The following is an 18,005-nucleotide window of genomic DNA, read 5'->3' as shown; positions in this document are numbered from 1 at the left end:
CATGAACAGTATCCTGTACCACAGATCTCTCCTGGGTCCAGCTGAGGCACATGGCTTGCAATGTTATTATTATCCCCAAAGGGAAGTTCGAGTGCCCCTCACAAATCTTTTCCCTTACTATTGACTCAGTTAAAACAAACCAACCCATAAAGACAAAAATGCCACACAGCTAAGGTTGTCTGACTGTGCTAAGCCTGTCCTTTAACACAGCACTTGTCCCATATCTTAGCAGAAACTGTGTCTTATTTCCCTGCTTGTGTCTCATCTTTATCCTTTCTGTTTTAAACACCCAACATCATTTACAACTTCAATATCATATTATACAAAGATAAGTATATATGAGTGGTAACACTGAGCATTATGAGCATTATTATTCCCTCTTTTACCCATGCCACAAAGCAGCACTCACATAAGGAAAGAGTAAATACAGATTCAAAAATAAACGTTATGAACTCTAAAACCACAATGTGGTAAAGTACTTTGATTTTTAAAAATAGGAGAACACAAACATTCACACAGCAACAGATTCCAAATTGTATTAATAATAAAAAAATCCTGAAACCCATACCTCAGCTTTGCCGTTTAAACAAATCAAGTGCAGCTGTAGTTTATTAGTGCTCTCAGGCAGCAGACCCCAGTTAGTTAAACAAACAAACATGGTGTATTTGTGTATAAAGGCTAAAAAGAAAGTGTTGGATTTTAAGCCTCTCCATGATTGCTAAGATAACACACGTTCTTTAAAGTCATTTTTCCCTTCATGACCAGGGAATTGCTGATCATCTATTCCTTATTTCTAGGTGCTCTTTAGCATAGCAACTTGAAAACAGACCTCGAGATACTTCTTTACAAGCCAGGCAGCATCCTCCAATCTGTTTCCTTTTCCAGATGAATAGGACCACCACAAAAATGTTCTCACTGAACAACTGGAAAACTAGGCGCATTGATATTTTCATTTCTAAATTTCACAGCTCAGAGTCGTATTCCAAGCTCAAAAATCAAGCACACTGTTGGTTTACAGTCTCAAAGTCATTATCCCAGCCCCTTTCCTGGCATCTGCCCTCCTTTTCTTGTGGTGAAAAAAAGAGGTGATTCAAAGAGGATTAAAAAAAAAAATTCCTCCACTGTCAAATATATAAGACAAGGACACAAAGAGAAGAACTTAAACCAAACTCATTCCTTCTCCCAAAGTTCTCCACTTAGATTCTCCCCTTCCTGAGCTGCCTGCTGTGACTAATCAAAGCCACCCCCTCGCAGACTTATTTATGCTTAAAGAGTGCATGCAATTAAAAATATGGAAGTAAAATAGCTCAGTATTGTCACACCCTTCCTTCATGACTGTGAAGCCAAGACACCAATAATTAGAAAAGTAACATGAGAAAGCAAACAGCAGCTTGATGTGACACCTCTTCCCATAGTGTGGGAAGATGCCCGTATAAAGAATGGAACAAAAGCAGAAATAACCTTGCAGTAGTTCATGTAACTCATCTGAAGGCTCCCTTTGGCTAAAACAGTATGGCAGCTCTATTGCCAGCATCTCAGTTGGAAGCTGGCTTCAGATCAGCAGAGATCACAGGAGATCGGGAACATCAACATCTCCAACTCCAGAGGGGAAGAAACAAACATCTTTCGAAAAGATATTTTGGAAAAAAATGGGAAGAATTGGGAAAATCTGGAAGAAATTGAGAAAACTACTTTTAATAACTTCAGAAAAGTGCCTATGCTGATATAACCACCCTGACAACATACACTAAGACACAATCCATGTCCAACATATGTACAGCCCTCTAATTTGCTCATCACTATCTCCCTTAGACCTCAGTCCATAACATAATGGAAACCCAACTCTGACACTATTTATTACGTGCTGACAACTGCCAGGCCTTCCTCACCATGGTCAGGAGGGATTTCCTCCTCCTTGAAACCTTGCCCAGGGCATCTCCTCCTATGGTATCAGTGTGGCTTCCACCAGGCCTCTAGAGCCCACACGGGTGCTGTGGCCTTACTCGTGACACGCGGCCCTGGACAGCGCTGCTAAGAGAAGGCCCTGCAGCTTCCCTTGCTCAAAGCCCTCTGCGTATCACCTAGTCTCAGGCCACCTAGATCAACTGCCCTTCCCTGTGCTAGCATCACCCTCAAACACATGTTACAGATTCATGGGTAACAGTATATTTTTCCCTTTACTCTTATGTTTTGGAAATATTTTTTTTTTAAACTGCAAATATGGTTGAAACAAGCATATGGTAGAAACCACACTTAGACTTAAATTGGTTACATTAGGAAAAAAACAGAAGAGAAGTTCTGCCATTTGTGTACAATTTAAAGCTGAAAACTCCTATCAACACGACGGTAAAGGTAGCCTCTCCATGCAGAATGCTATCCAGTTTTCTCAATTTGCTTTCTAAATATTTAGCCCCAAAGACACAGGCTGACACTAACGCTCACCCCGATGAGGAGGGCATCCCGTCTCACTGCGCAGCACTCGTGTCCTTGGGCAAGCTCGGCCTTTGGGGAGTGCAGGGGATCGGCTGCTCTTCCCTGCCTTGTTCTCTTTGCTCTTTGGCTTTTAAATCTCTGCGCTTAGCGAAGCACAGGTCACCTCGGGGCTGAAAACGGTTTATTCTTTGGGATTTAGGATGCAGCCCGGTGCTACAGGGCCAAACTCGGGAGACTGCTCAAGACAAGCAGAGTTTATTACCCGTCAGCTCTTTCTGTGGCCTGTGCCATATATAACACAGTCTAAAGCACTCATTTAGAATGGGTTTTACTGTTGTTTTGGGGCAAGCGCTCTCAGGTGAGCGCTTTAGGGTAAGCTGCCAAATCAAGAAACATAGACCATACAAATACATGTGTTTAACTGCATCAGTGGCAACTCCCTAATATACTGCAGGTTGTTTTTCTCCAGGTAAGAGGAAAGACCTATTTCAGAGCAGAACAAAAGATGCATTTGGACTGAATACAATAAGTGGGTGGAAAGATTTATAATAAATCATGTACACCGTTAAAGTCATAATTTTAAATTCTGCTCCTACATATAAAAATGCTGACTATGATGGGAAAAAAAGCTGTCCATCATGGATCTATCAAACTGTCAACTGCTAAAGGCCATCCTAATGACAATAACTCTCCTGTCTGCTTCCAGTTTACGTTCTTGACAGGACAGACAGGAAAACTATTTTCTCTACTGTATATGCTTCTCCATCACCACCTTATTTTTTAAAATATAAGGCCTCCTTCTGAGCAAATAAAGTTTCATAGTGGCGTTAAAGCAAACACATATGCATATGCACCCTCATCTGAAAATGTCACTTCACCACAGATAATTAGTGGCTGGAAAATCTGACATACGCTAGAAACGATTTGAGTGGGAAGTTGGAACAGCCTTTAAACTAGGCCTGGCTTGAAACCATTCAGGCACTGAAAACAAACACTAAAAACAGGATATTAGTTTATACTAAAATACCAGAAAGGTCATTAAAATGCGCTACATTTCCTTATTTTTATCAGAGAAATTTCACATTGGTCGGCACATCCCCAGCAAGGCTTTTGCAGCATGTTAGGCCATCTGTAAGGGGCGATTCTGCTGCTCCCAGATATGTTTCTTACCACCAACCAAAGGCATCGGTGATGGCTCTGCTGTGGAGCTAACACGTAGCCAATAGTCAATATCTTAGCTTGTAAATTCTACCTTGTGATAGAACTGTGGGTTTTCTTTTCTTTCTTTTTTTTTTTTAAACTTAAAAAACCTATATAATTCTCGTGTTATTTGATTTATGTTTAAGGCTAACTCAAACTGCTGATAAAAGCACCTATAAATACAATTTAAGATCTGCAGCTATCTATTTCTTCTAAAGTGCACACTGCACTTTTAAAATTCCCATGGATACAAGATTAATTTAATCAGCCAGACTGATGTAGCAGCTAGACAATTGACTTAAATCTATAAACAGATGAAAACCAATTTCTACCAGGCACTTTTATATAGCAGCCAACGCAGAACAAAGTATTTCCCTATTGCTCTGAACTTAAATGTATTTTTTTCTCATAAAGAAAAATTAAAAGGATTGGCCCTTTCCAGTATAGGCTTGGTGCTATGCTTACCCAGGCGAAGTATCTATAGGAATCACAACAGCATCATGCCCCTATGATTGATGCTCACTTCCCAGTTCAGAACAAAGAATACAAATTACAGCCACTTCAATCATTTTGTGTTTTAAGTATGTTATAAAATCAAAACAATAATCTCATTTCTGTTATATTCTGCTTCTTCCTCCTCTCTACCACGATTCCTGCGAAGTCATAAATTTCTTTTTAAGAGCAATCTTTTTCAGATGGCATTCATATGTAAATGGAAACTAAACTCTAGACATGCATAAAAACATTTAAAATGTTTTCTTGTTAGCTAAAGTCTCACAACTTGCTGGACACAGCAAAAAGATTTCATTTTATTAAGCAGACTAGTTTATTAAGCAGCATATTATCTGTAGTTACTGAATTTAAATCAATCATTTTAGGCTAATACATCCTATAAGATTTTAAAACTAATAGATCTCAGATGCTCGCACCTCATTTTTATTCACAGATTGAAAGGTGAAAATAAGCATTCCTGCTATTTCAATTCCCAGCCCATTTCTCAACTTCAAATCAAGCAGTTAATGAACTGTACGAGCTGAATAAACTGATGCCAAGCAAACACTCTGGGCACCTGCAGCAGGGGCCGCGCTGGCCCCGCAGCCACCGGCGCTCACAGGGGCTGGGGCAGGGGCTGCTCCACAACCCCCTGCTTTAAACTAAGATTTTTCCAGCTAGAGGATGCAGCCTGAATATTACTCTATTTGTAGTTGATTGCTAGCAGCAGAACACTAAAATAATATTTTAAAGGTTTATAACGAATTAAGACACTAGCATAGGTTCTCATAATATTTAAATATGTCCTATTTTAACTTTTTTTAAAAAATAAATATAAACAGGTATACAAACCTGGTCTAAATTAAGACTTTTTTAAAATCTTTCCTAAAAACAGCAGCCAACTATGACTGTAATCCATTCTGGTCACTGTGAGCTGGTGTGAGTCTCAAACTTGAAAGTTCGGACTCAGATAAAGCAACCGAGCCACCCAAACTTGAAATTCTCAGCAAAGTTTGAGGGAACAGGAGGGATGGAAGAGCTGCCCGCTTCCACCAGGCCAAGGGCCCAACTGGCTTTTAGCTTCAGTGTAATGGGCCACCAGCAGCAGACACTCAGAGAAAAGGGCAAAAACCATAAATTGCAAAGTCATGGACTCCACCAGCTTGCAATAATTACTGGTTGAAAGCCTTCCAAATTGCATCCAGATCATCATTATTTAATAGCCACTGATGAGCCATCTCCTGTGAATTTGTCTAATTCTGTTTTCAAACACACTGATATCTTTGGCTCCTAACATTACACTGCACAATTTCACAGTATGCTTTATGAAGAAGGGCTGGTTTAGGGCTATTTTTCTTTTTAATACATTGAATTCTGGTTCTGTTTGGTACTCATAGTTTTTATGTGGTGAGGAAAGTGAGTAACAACTCCCTGTCAACCTCCCATAAAAAAGTCCTGAAATGGCAAGATGGCAATTTCTGTAAAATAGCTAAGGAAAAGCATCATCAGAGGGCTATTTGTCCCTTCTTAGTGGTTTCATCTTAATCCTCCCACCAAAATACTCCGCAGGATCCATCCTCAGCGCAAACCCTCCTGGACACAAACAACTTTTCCCTTAATGCCTAAAATAAACACACTCCACTCTAATGAAGTAACGGGGTTATGAAGCAAACCAAATCCAAGCGGAGAGCCAGCGTGCCAGTGGGAAAACTGTGCAAGCCATGGGGGGAGAGGCGCAGCTTTGGCCAGCTGCCTTGTGGAGGGGCAAACGCCCGGCCCCCCGCGTGGCTTGGCCGACACTCCAGGTGTCTCCTCAGAGAAACAACCAGAAGCTCTAGCGGCACTTCCAAGCAGAGAGTTCCCCAAATTCACCGGCAGCTAAGCCTCTGAAAAGGGGACATTCAACTGAAAGCACTGACCAAGAGCAGTATGACACTGGGCAAACTAGTCAAATCATTTCACTGTTATTTGCAGTTTTCTAACGATCGCTTTCATAAAGCTGTGTGGGCCTGTATGCCTGTAGGTATTACCGGAGAAGCAAACAGCAACTAGTAAGCCATTAACAACCAAATATTGCAAGAAATGTGGAGAACTTAAAAACAAAACAAGCAAAACCCAAATAAGTGATTCAATCTTTGATATTAGCTATGCAGTACAACCTATGAATGCTTACACAAGTGACAACATTACAAAATTAGGGAAGCAGGCAAAACTTTGGGAAACGTTTGGGGAAAAAAAAAAAATCACATTGAAGAGTCAAAAAGCATCAGATGGTTTTGTAAGAGCATTTATTCCATCATTCAGAGCCGTGCTTCTCCCCTATCCCCTTTCCTTCAAGGCAATAAAAGGCTGGAGATGAACATTTCGGATTGAGAGCTACTTCAGCAAAAAACAACTTGAAATGGAAAATGCTTTTCTCCGTATTTTCACGTGGATAACTCCTTTAACTCCTTGCTCCAAAATGACATTCAGTCAAGGTCAAAAGGGAATCGAGGCAAGGGGAACGGCCGATGGGAACACACTCTTTGGGGAAATAATGCAAGGCAGAAGGGCTATAAGAAACAGCTGTGACTTTTTGGCAACATACTTGGCACGCAAGTTTGTAACCTGCGCTGCTACTGAAGCCATGGGGTCAGGAGGAAGGGCTGGCTGATTTCTAAGTAGACAACCCAATGAGTACAGAAATACATGGAAGGTTGTTTTCCAACACGCCTTTATAGAACGCACTGTTTCGTCTGCAAAATAGAGATAAAGTGCAGTTATGCTGGCACAAACTTCATTTCCATGAATCAAGGACAACTAAGTAATACCAAGCTGAAGTCATGAGGTCAAAATACATCAGGCCTGCACTCTGACTGAAATGAAAAGTTATCTTCAAACCTGCAGCTCTCTGGAGAGCACAGCCATTTGTTTTAAGAAAACTAGCAGACTAATTGATCATCACAATTCCCTAAAACCAGATTACGCTGAATGCCGCCGAGGAGAAAAATCTATCAAGTGCGGGGTCATGCCCAGAGGCCCGTGACAAAGGGCGCGGGGCAGGGTTCGCCGGCACCACGCGGGGACCCGCTCCCAGGCGCTGGGGACCAACGAGAGGTCGCATTTGCTTAACAAATAACCAGCGCGGGGCGAAACCAAAGGAAGCACGTGCTATTATGACACGTTTCTTTTAATGCTGACATGGAACACGGACATGGAACATGGAAATTTTGGCCGAATCAGAGGGGTGGGGGTTGTTACATGTCTGTGTGCCACTCGGTCGCTGTATTGATGAACGACAAACCTTGCATGATGCTCAGGGCAATTTTATGCAAGCAAAAAGAGTCTTTCCTGCTTACTCTCAAAAAAGTATATAACACAAATAATGCCTTCTTTGTAAAAGAAGTCATCTCAGTTTATACTTGTTGCCATGTATTTAAAGAAGGAGAATATATTTATTTTCCTCTCCGTTTAAAATGCATTGGGTGTATATACACTGCAGAGTGGATCAGCACCCACTTGAAAGTGGATTTACCCACTTGGATTTACCAATGTATTCTGCCAACGCGCCCCTAAGCCTACCTGTAAGACTTCTGCTTTCAAGTAGCACAACAGAGAAGCTGCCTTTTGAGCTCTAAAGTCCCCCAGAAAGATGACCTCTGTACCCCAGAGGTAAAAGCTTCATGTTCTGTCAGAGCTATTGAGGGAGAAACTGCCAAAGGCTCCTGGAAAACAAAATTGACTTTGCTTTCCTTGTGTTTCAAATTAAAGCTGGAAGCATCTCAGCTTCTATCAGCTGCTCTGAAGAGGACTAAGGGACAGCTTTGACTCACGGCGCACAGGGCCTGTCAGACCAAGCATCTCACACAACTCCATGAAGCGAGATGCAAGCCAGAGCACCTCCAGGGACACAGGTAAATACATAAAGTTCTTTAAGCAGAAAGATCAGTTCATCTTCAAAGACCACTGAAACCACCTTGAGGAAGTCCTATGACAGCCAAGTTAGTCACCCCTCCCACAAATCAAAGCACCACAACACCAATGACTATTAAAATGGATTTTTTTTTTTTTTTTTTTTTTTTTAAGGCCAGTGGGATATGGAGGTCTAGACAGTGGCCACCTCTGCTTTCAGTAAACAGATCTCCATAACAAGAGACATAATATCTGTAGTGTCCAAAATTTGAAGAACCCTTCAAAAGTGCGAGTGGTCAACACAGCACGAGCCTCAACTATCGTATTGTCATCCAGCAGCTTATTTTAAGAGGGACTGCAACCAGTCATTCCAATCATCTTTTGCATCTAGATCTTCCCCTCACCTAGCAAGTTGATTGGATGAGATTAAGAAAACTAAACCAAGAGCTGCTTTTATCAGAGCCTTGACACATCAAACAAATTTTACAACACCATTGTATTGCGTCAGTTCAGCAAAAGTTGACAAAGTTAAAGTGACAAAGGGGAAATTAAACTCTTCCAATTTACAAAAAGTATTTTGTACCCTTGGTAACAATAGCTGCTATAATAACAATTATTTCTTTTTTGCCTAAGCTGAACTTAAACCAACACGAACAAAGATGTATCTACATCCCACTGCACAGCTCAGACAATATAGTGAATAACAAGCTAGGTATTGTAGCACCCAACAACCAAAGTGACTGAACTGCATCTGCTTCCCAGAACCCTGTATACAGAAGTGGCTTCCGGAATCTTCTTCTACCCGATTCCCAAAGCAAGGGGGAAAGGAGAAAAAAATAAACACACGTTACTTTCAGGAAAAAGAAAAAATCATGATAATACCTATGTACATCTCACCTTTTCTTCCTACCTTAGGTCTCAGTAGTGACAAGTAACACTGAGTGCTGCCTTTCTTCCCCCAGGCAGAAATCTTGACTGCTTAGTGCCAGGAGAGGAACACAAGAAAAAGCAGCAACTAAACTGGTGTGCACCCAACCAGCATCTATCAAACAGAGCAAACAAGGAAACTCTGAAGCAGTCAGGAAGGCATCTCAGCTCAAAGTGACATGGCCATAAAATGGATCTTCCACAAATAATTAAATTGGTGCTCTCCTTTCTGCCAACATGGGCAGAGAGGAAAAAACAAGGCAACATCAAGAATAACCAAAAGGCTAAACCTGTCATTCACCTTTGCTGTTCTGGCACCCACTGCAGTGTGCAAACAGACCATTTCTGGGGCTGCGGGTGCCCTCCTGGGCAGACGAGGCCGGTGAGCTCAGGCCAGCCCTTCCCTGCGGAGCTGCGCTCTCCCGAGGGGGACGTTTCCCTGGACGAGCGCGCCTGCACGCAGCAGCCCAGCGTAACCCGCAGCGGCAGGTTCACAAGCAGAGGAGGACGGGGGCGTTAAAAATCCTCCAGCCTGAAGCGGGGAAACACCCAAAACAAAATATTTGGAAAATATTTTAGGAAGATCACAGCAATTTACAGATGTATTAGTTGTTAGAGTTATGGCTTACCACTCTGTGCTGGTAGCTCACTTTAATAAATCTGATAAAAACCATATATATATATCTGCCGAAACCAGATTATTAGTAATTACATTAAACATCACTTGTGCAAAATATGCACAAAATTAACCATACTGCACTTCAGTACTATAAAGAAATTCAAAGACTATCAATAATAGTTGCTAGGTAGAGCACCATCATCCAAAGGGCATTTGGTTAGAATAAAAGCCCCCTCCTGTGCAGGATAAAGGAAGTGAGTGGTTAAATAATTTTATAGCTCCATTTTAAGGAAATAACGTGACATCTTACTTTACCCATTCAAAATAATGTTATCCAATTACATAACACCAGATCAAAGAAGATGCAACACTGATACAGGGAGGAAATGAAACACTTAAAGATTAAAAAAAAAGTCCAACTTTGAGGAATTCCAGTGCCTTATGGAAACACCAGGAAAGCTGCTAACTACAGGTTATGGTCTGGCTCCAACAAAAACGGTAACGTTTAGTCTTTCAAGGCGACACCTCAGTTCAAAGGCCATGTGTAGCCTATAAGATTTTATAACTAGGCAGGAGAAAGGCTGAGGAGTCCTGTGCAGACGGCCTTCTTTCCCCTGGGGGTAAAGTCATGCAGCTCCCCACAACACTGATACCGAGATTTCACTGCTTAGTAAATCGTGTCCACCACGTCGTGGGTACAGACCCATTAACATATATGTGGGTGTAAGGGAAATACGGTAAAAATGACAACAAAGAAAACTCAGGCAACACTTGAGATTAAGTATTTTCTAATTTACCTGCATTAGATTTTTGAGAATAAGCACACATTCAGTTGCCTATACATTTTTTTTTTCCTTTTTTAATACTTTAATTTCAACATCCCTTATTTCCTCTGGAAAGTTCTGCTCATAAGTCACTCGAAGCTGCAGCCCCCCAGACAAGCGCTCTGTCTGCTGCTGGCTCAGCAACTGTGTCTGTACCTACTCATCTACAGAAATAATAAAATCAGGACTTTTTCTTTTTTTTTTTTTTTTTTTTTTTTACTGCTTCAAACAGCTGATTGGACAAATTAAATGCCCGTGTACTCCTATAAATTTTATAACATGCATCACCAGCTGTCTTTATCAACACTTGGATTTTGTAGCCTGAAACTTCTCCCTTACCAAATCACTACATCTATCAAATGGGTATTTTTCTTGAACATCAGATTCATAACTATTTCATTCTTAACTGAACCATACAGCAAGATTGTCAATATTAAATTTTTTAAAATATATTTTGACAGGAGGAACCGAATGCAATCAACAATTTCCTGCTAGTCTTGACGCTCTTTGGCACTATACTTCAATGCTGGATGCAAGAGAGAAAGGGAACTGGAGGCATGACCAACCCCAAAGCTGTCTGCAGGCTCTGCTTTCAGCACCCTCCTGATCATTAAACAAAACAACAACCTCCTCTGAGTGGAAAGAAAATAAAGAATATGTCCCATTCTCCTCTTCAGGTTTCTAAAAAAAGCTATGGATGATTTAGTCCCCTTTTTACTTTCAGCTACATAACGGAAAAAATTATGATCTCTGACTCAAGCTGATTAATATGTAAAGCATATTATCACAAAACAAAGATTTAACCATGTACCAAAGAATAATTTCCCCCCTCTTCTCCATCTCTGGCCAAGCAAAGGCTTTAACACCAGGTATAACAAACGATTAGCTTAGCTGGATCAAATATACAATTTTCTAAGAGGCAAGTCTGGCGACAACCTCTTAAGTGTCTTTTCTAAAATCTATGTTAATTCTCTCATGTTTGAGAACGATAACATTTAGCTTTACATGCTTATTAAGCATCAAGCTCTAAATATTCTCTGGGTAGATCACCAGAAATACATCAGTCTCCAGAAGTCCAGAATAAAATAATGGATTCCATACATTTAATCCCTAAAGGCAGTCTGCAAAAACATTCTCTAAAAGGCCAAAGAAATCACAGCTTTTGAAACAAAAATCATAGCTTCTGAAACACAAGTCTACTGTTGAAAGTTGCAACATTTAGATTTTTACCTCTAAGACTTATTTGGTGTATTGGATCTCATCATTGTTGTCAAGGTAATAAAAGCTTTTATTTATTTATTTATTACCTGGGGAGCCAGAGCACTGCGGTTCATGCATCAGTGATAATGATGCAACCAAATTCTTTCTATTTTTTCATTTATTTTTCAATTTGCCTCTAGTGGAATTAAGGGCATAATTTAAGGTCTGTGAACTTGCCCCACAAAGGTAAAGGCAGCGCCTTTTAAACTAATGAATTCTTATCACCAGTGATACAAAATCCAGAAGAGAAAGGAATTAAATTTTAGAGCCCAGATTGAGTCTGCAGGATTGGCAAGTAGAAAAATATTTCATTTAACTTGTAAAACAAGACAACCTGAAAGAGAAACATTGAGATAAATGCCTTATATTTATGTGTTCAGCTTTAAGAAGCAAGCACTAATTTTAGTTTCAAATGTATATTAGTTCTGCATTGAAAACAAAATAGACTCCTCATCAGCTGCTCTTTTCCTGCTATGTTTAATCTCCTTTAACTTCTACAAGAGTGGATTCCTAGTGGATGCTAGGAAAACTGTACTGTCAGGTAGCTTAAGGGTGATTCCAGGAGCAGAAGCATTTAACTAAACTCTTTTCCATTAAATTGCATGAGGCTGTAATATTAAACCTGAACTTGTATATAATAGCACGCTAGAGAAACTATTTACTTGAAACACAAAAAAATAAGCGAACACACACACACTTCTGAGGTACATAAAGAACAATCTTATATAAATATTTCTTATTTTTTATTCAGCCCCTTCCTTTCAAAACACAGTTAAAATAAACGGACAGGTGAAAGTTCAATTCCTGAAGTCTCTCTCAGACCAAGTCCATAGCACAGCAGCACACAGAGACCTGAGGCTCCATCCTTATCCCACCTGCTCGCACTGCCGAGTTTTATCACGCACTGTTACGAGGCTGCCAGCAACACGAATACTGGGTGAATTCAGGACACGGTTCTTAGCTTTTACAGGTCAAGCCACACCACTGATTTTATCGTGCAATTTGGGTGTGCAGACCTTTGGCAATGACCTCTCGGGGAAAGCAGAGAGGCCTCACTGAACATCATTCATTTACTAAACGCTGTCAGCCTCGCACTGCTTTACAGCTAGGCATTTTGGGGATTCACCTTCAATCTCTTCTCAAAAGCTTCTGCAAAGAGTAAACAGGCAACATCTTAGCCTGCTCTCAATCCCAGAAAGTATTTCAAACTGCTTTATGTCCAGTGTACAAGGCTTGCTTGTCTTAAGTTGAAACCAGGTCCTCAAACCCTGGTCGTGTAGGCGTGCTGTAACAGCACAGGGGATGCAGCACATCCCACAGCACCCTCCCACAGCAAAGGGATCTCTCCTAATCACTGCCTGCTCACCTGCAAGTCAGATAAGCTACTAGACTCTGCTGCTCAGCTGCTTCAAAGGAAGAGTTAAACTGCTTACAGTATCTCCCTCTTTCTACTCTCCAACCCAACAGTAGACTAGTTCAGACAAGTGGGAAAATCACTTGCAGGCAGCAGTACTACACTCAGCTCCTCACCAAAATTGCCTTTTTTTCCCCAGTGACTTCATAGTTTTAAAGTACTTTGCATAAAAGTTATCTGTTCTGCTCTCAGATTAGAGGAGACTGGTCTGCAACCCACCTGGACAGAGAAAGGAGGAGGAGGACCCCCCCCAGCTGTGCGGATGGCCTTAACATTCAGTGAGGTACAAGGCTCAGCCGCACATTTGCCACGTCAGCTTCCAGTGCCCAGCACCAACTCTTCAAAAGAGCAACTTTTGTCATAAAAAACATCTTCACTGAAACCTGAGCTGAAATACAGGATGCTATATATTCTATAAATAAGTAGAACTGCACCATACGTATCTTAAGAAGAGAAGTTCGACTATCAGATGTTGATCAAAAAGTTAACAAATGGTAAGACATACATACCAAGCTTCAGGGCAGACGGAGTCACTTCAATCTCACCCCCGACTGGCTGGAAGGCAGCCAGCTGAGTGGCCACCTCCGTCTCAAAAGGGTCTGGGCTGTTTCTGTCTATCAAGTTGGTGCCATTGGTGCCATCAGTCTTATGGTGAGGTTCTTGTTCATCATAAACAGCAATCAGCTACCAAAACAAAAGACAATAGTTAGCTTTTTCTTATCCTTCATGACAATAAAAATACTGATCATATTCAAAAACCACTAACAAAAGGTGTATGTATTCAGCAAAGCATGTGCATTTGTGTTTGAATACATTGAATCCAAGATGACTTAAGTATACACTCAGAACAGGCGTGTGCTGGAGGCAGGCTTTTTGCAGAGTTAGCATGTTATGATTAGGTAGCATCTTACACTGTTTAAAACATTTAGATCTGAACACACGTAAGAACATGAAACAACAATTAAATCTCACGCAAGAGTGGAGGTTATGGTTATATTTTAAAATTCTGATACTACCGACTAACCTACTGGGACTGATGGATTGACCAACCCAAACGTGGAAGCTGCAATGAGCAAGCAGATACAACTTTAAAGTACGCAAGAATATTTTTAAAGTACCTGTATATACTCTATGAAGTTATTAATGCATCAAATCTCCTCTGACACCCCCAAGACACATGTCAAAAACCCTATCTTGTGAGGAGCAGGGTACATAAATGGAAAAAAACATTTAAAGGAACTCATCACCAAGGCCAAGGCCACGGCTGCGGAGCCCACGCACAGCGGCCTCGTCCAGCACGGGACAGAGCTCACTGTTGTCTCCCGAGCAACTCAAAGGCAAAAGCCTGCACTTCCCTCATCTACACCTAGGCACTATCTTGACAGATTAAAAAACCAAGTACACGAGGAAAAAAACGAAGGAATAGAAAGAGAAAAATCCTGAAGTGCTTCTGAGGAAGGATCACCATTTTGAGGTCTCCCACTCATTTATGACCTGGTTGCTGCAAGGACAGCAGTTCCTATTCACCAGCACGCAGGCCCTGCATCACCGGGGGAAGCGCGTGCTGCCGCTCAGCTGGAGCGGCCTCCTCTCTGTCACCACACAAAGCGCTTTCAACACACGCAATTTGCTCAGGATTTTCCGAAGCTCATGGGAGAGATGAATTCCAGTAGCAAGGACAACTCCCCTTGTATTTCATTACTGCACTGCAAGGAAACTACCCGGACACTCGCACGGTGTTCAGCAGCAGCCCCTCACCGCAGCTCTGCACAGACAGGCCCTGGCAGAGACCTCTCTGCCCCCTCACCTTCCAGGTGAGGACTACAGCAGCTTATCTTGTCTGCTAGTCACTGACTGCTGATGTTGACCTTTTGGAAAAGTTGATGCTGTACAAACCAACAGCTTTAAGAATTGAAGTCTACCATGACTCAAGAAGGTTCACAACTCTGGTTCACCTCTACAGAGGTTTTTCCTCCCAATCTCACTTTGCTGTGGACACAATTTCTGATGAACAATAGCTACCACAGAAAAGACAATTTGGTACTGTGTAGCACACAGAGGAATAAGGCAGACCACAGCAGATCTGCTGCGTGTGAGATAGGATTGCTCCCCCCCAGACAACACAGGGAGGCAAGCAGCATTCCTGCTGTAGGCCACAAGCCCAGGAGCTGCCTTGACAGTCAGAAATGAGCTTGATCCAGGCTACGTGGCGTGCCAGAAAAGTCACACTGACCAGAAGTGGGCAAAGAACGCAGTACGTCACCTTTGTAATTATACAGAAGAGTTACAGAGGGTTTGGAGACTGTTTTAATGAGTGGTTTCAGCACCCGCCTACCAAGCAGCCGCAGCAGGCTGAGACCTGCATGCAGGCTCGTCTCCTCGGAGCGCCGAGCCCGGCCCGCTCCAGCACTCTCTGCCCAAGGCCACGGCTGCGGAGCCCACGCACAGCGGCCTCGTCCAGCACAGGACAGAGCTCACTGCTGTCTCCCCAAAGCAACTCAAAGGCAAAAGCCTGCACTTCCCTCATCTACACCTAGGCACTATCTTGACAGATTAAAAAACCAAGGAAAATGTATTTCTTTATGGTACAGAACAGACCATCAATTAAATAACGTGATCTAGATTTAAACTCCCATTTTTTACAGTGTGCAGAAAGGAAATATTTCAAGCACCGCATAGATTGGTAACCCAAAGATTTAATGTCTTTCCTCACCAATGAAATAAACAGCCATTTATTTTCTAAAATGTTTATTCAGTAGGGAGCTACTCAAGACTGCAGTTATCAATAAGGCTTTCCTATAGCAATTCTAACATTAGAAATATGCTACTGATCAATCACAACATCATAAATATCAACTTCAGGCTTTCAAAGGGAATGAATACAATTAAGGTTATGTAAATCAGCTATTCAAAAATAATTGTAGTAATTGACTTCTCATTTCCAATATGGAAAATTCTTTAATTGGAACAGACTGCAAACCCTGCCTGACACAAGAGAAAACATCTTCAAGATGCAGTAAGAAATCCCATACAAATATATTGTAAAATACTCTTCACAATACTAGTTTATCTGTTACTAATATTTATAAACATTGACAGTTCAGTAGATAAGCTTTTTGTTTGTTTATTAAACACATCAAGATATTACTCTCTCAATTTGCAAGCTACATAGGTTATCCCATTGCTCTCTTCAGGTGTTGTACATTTGCTGTACTTAAGCATTACAGTTTTCTATAAATTATTTAAGGAACATATGACATTTGGCAGAGATCTGTATTTCTATATAATTGAAACGGTAGCAATACGTTTTGTTGTAGTTTCTATTAAAAGGTTTCTATGTGGTTTCTATTAAAAGGTGTTAGACTTCAACAACCTACCTAGACAATTAATTAAGTTATCAAAACTTAGCACTTCTCCATGTTATTTTAGGTTACTAAAACCCATCATTACTTTCATAGTCACAACATAAGACAGCAACAATGCACAGTTTACTTTATTAGCATTTTTGTTGATTATAAATGTGACAAAATTATTACAACATAATTAAGGTCAGAATTTGATTTTGCATGGTGTCCAACAGTACAGCTCTTTCAGTATATTATTGACACTCCAGTTATAGAAACTATGGAGTAGTAAAAGTAAGCAACATTACATAAAAACTAAATGATTGTATTTCCAAGCACACAGAACACCACACATAATCATTTCACATTAACTCTCATTAAAAAAAAACTCTCATTAAAAAAAATAAAAATAGAGAGATGAGCAACAACAGAGAAGCAAATGATATTTTTGGATGAAAGGGACTGAATACAAAGCAGCAAAGTGCTTCACCTATGGAAATTACCGGCCACTAAGATGCTGAAAACCAAAGGAATGTTTCATCTAAAAACTCAGGTAAGATAACGTGTTCCTGTATCCTGTCCTCGAATGAAATAGCACATTCATTCAGCCACAACTGCTCTATGATTTCCCAAGGGCTAATCAGTGCTTCTATAACTAGTTACACCTTACCCCATAGCATAGCAACCATTTCCACTGTGTTCTGGAATATACCTATCAAACACACAGGATGAAAACAGCAAAAAAGTCCCTCCAGATTAGAATTGCAACCATTTCAAATGTTAACTAAGCATGATTAAATGTAAATAATTTGTGGAGTTTCAGATTTTCAAAGAAAACCAAAGAATCGTCTTTGAAAGAACGTGTAACTTCGCAACTCTTGTTCTAAAGTGCTCATCTGCTAAATCAAAACCAGCTGACCCTCTATACCCTTTTATATAAAAGTTTAATAATTATTTCTCTTTTCAAAATATGCTTCTAGCAACTACTTTACTGTTAGCAAGGTTAAAAACTGTTAATAGCTTTTCTAGGCTGAATTAGAGAATAGAGATCACCAGCCTTTCCAACCCCAGACACCACAGATGTGCACAAGGTACTGACAGGGGAACAATAAAATGAAAGCTTCCTTGCAACTAAATTACTCAGCTTTCAGCTACTGTCAGGACAAAAACTGAGAGAAACAGTTCGCAGTTACAGGCTAGCATCACTACCTCATTAGAAAGGCACAATTTTCAACAATGAGAATGAAATTTTGAAATACAAAAAGGAGTTAATGCCCAGCTTTTAGTAAATGTTCCATTTCAGTTTGGGTGGAAGAAACGGCCTCTTACTCAGCTTTTCCATATTCACCACTTTTTTATGCTCCCTCACTGTGGACAAAGGCCAGTAACAAATTTCAGGTCTGTTTAGATACATTTGCTTCAACACTGATATTTCCTGTTCACGACTGCAAATGTTCATCAAGATAAGAGCCTTTAATTTTTAAGCATATCTGTATTTCTGACAGCTAGTGCTCCTGCGGGAGGGATTATTACTTATAAAAAGGATGTTGAAATTTTCTCATTTCTTGTCTTTTCACAGGAAGCCCTCCCATCTCAACAAA

The 18,005-nt window shown here is 40.8% G+C and overlaps 1 protein-coding gene across 1 annotated transcript in view; it reads right to left on the bottom strand.

Moving 5' to 3' along the window:
- Positions 1–18,005, bottom strand: part of PARD3B (par-3 family cell polarity regulator beta) — a 354,457-nt gene that overhangs the window by 231,791 nt on the left and 104,661 nt on the right. The window contains exon 3 of the mRNA XM_088523731.1: positions 13,570–13,744. Coding sequence (XP_088379857.1) covers positions 13,570–13,744 — 175 coding nt within the window. The remainder of the gene's footprint in view (positions 1–13,569; positions 13,745–18,005) is intronic.

Source organism: Tinamus guttatus, unplaced genomic scaffold (assembly GCF_059628265.1).
Source record: "Tinamus guttatus ecotype Peru unplaced genomic scaffold, ASM5962826v1 Tinamus_guttatus_pri_ptg000197l, whole genome shotgun sequence".
Taxonomy (NCBI): domain Eukaryota; kingdom Metazoa; phylum Chordata; class Aves; order Tinamiformes; family Tinamidae; genus Tinamus; species Tinamus guttatus.
Note: the sequence above shows the minus strand (reverse complement) of the source record. Positions and strands in the feature narration are given on the sequence as shown.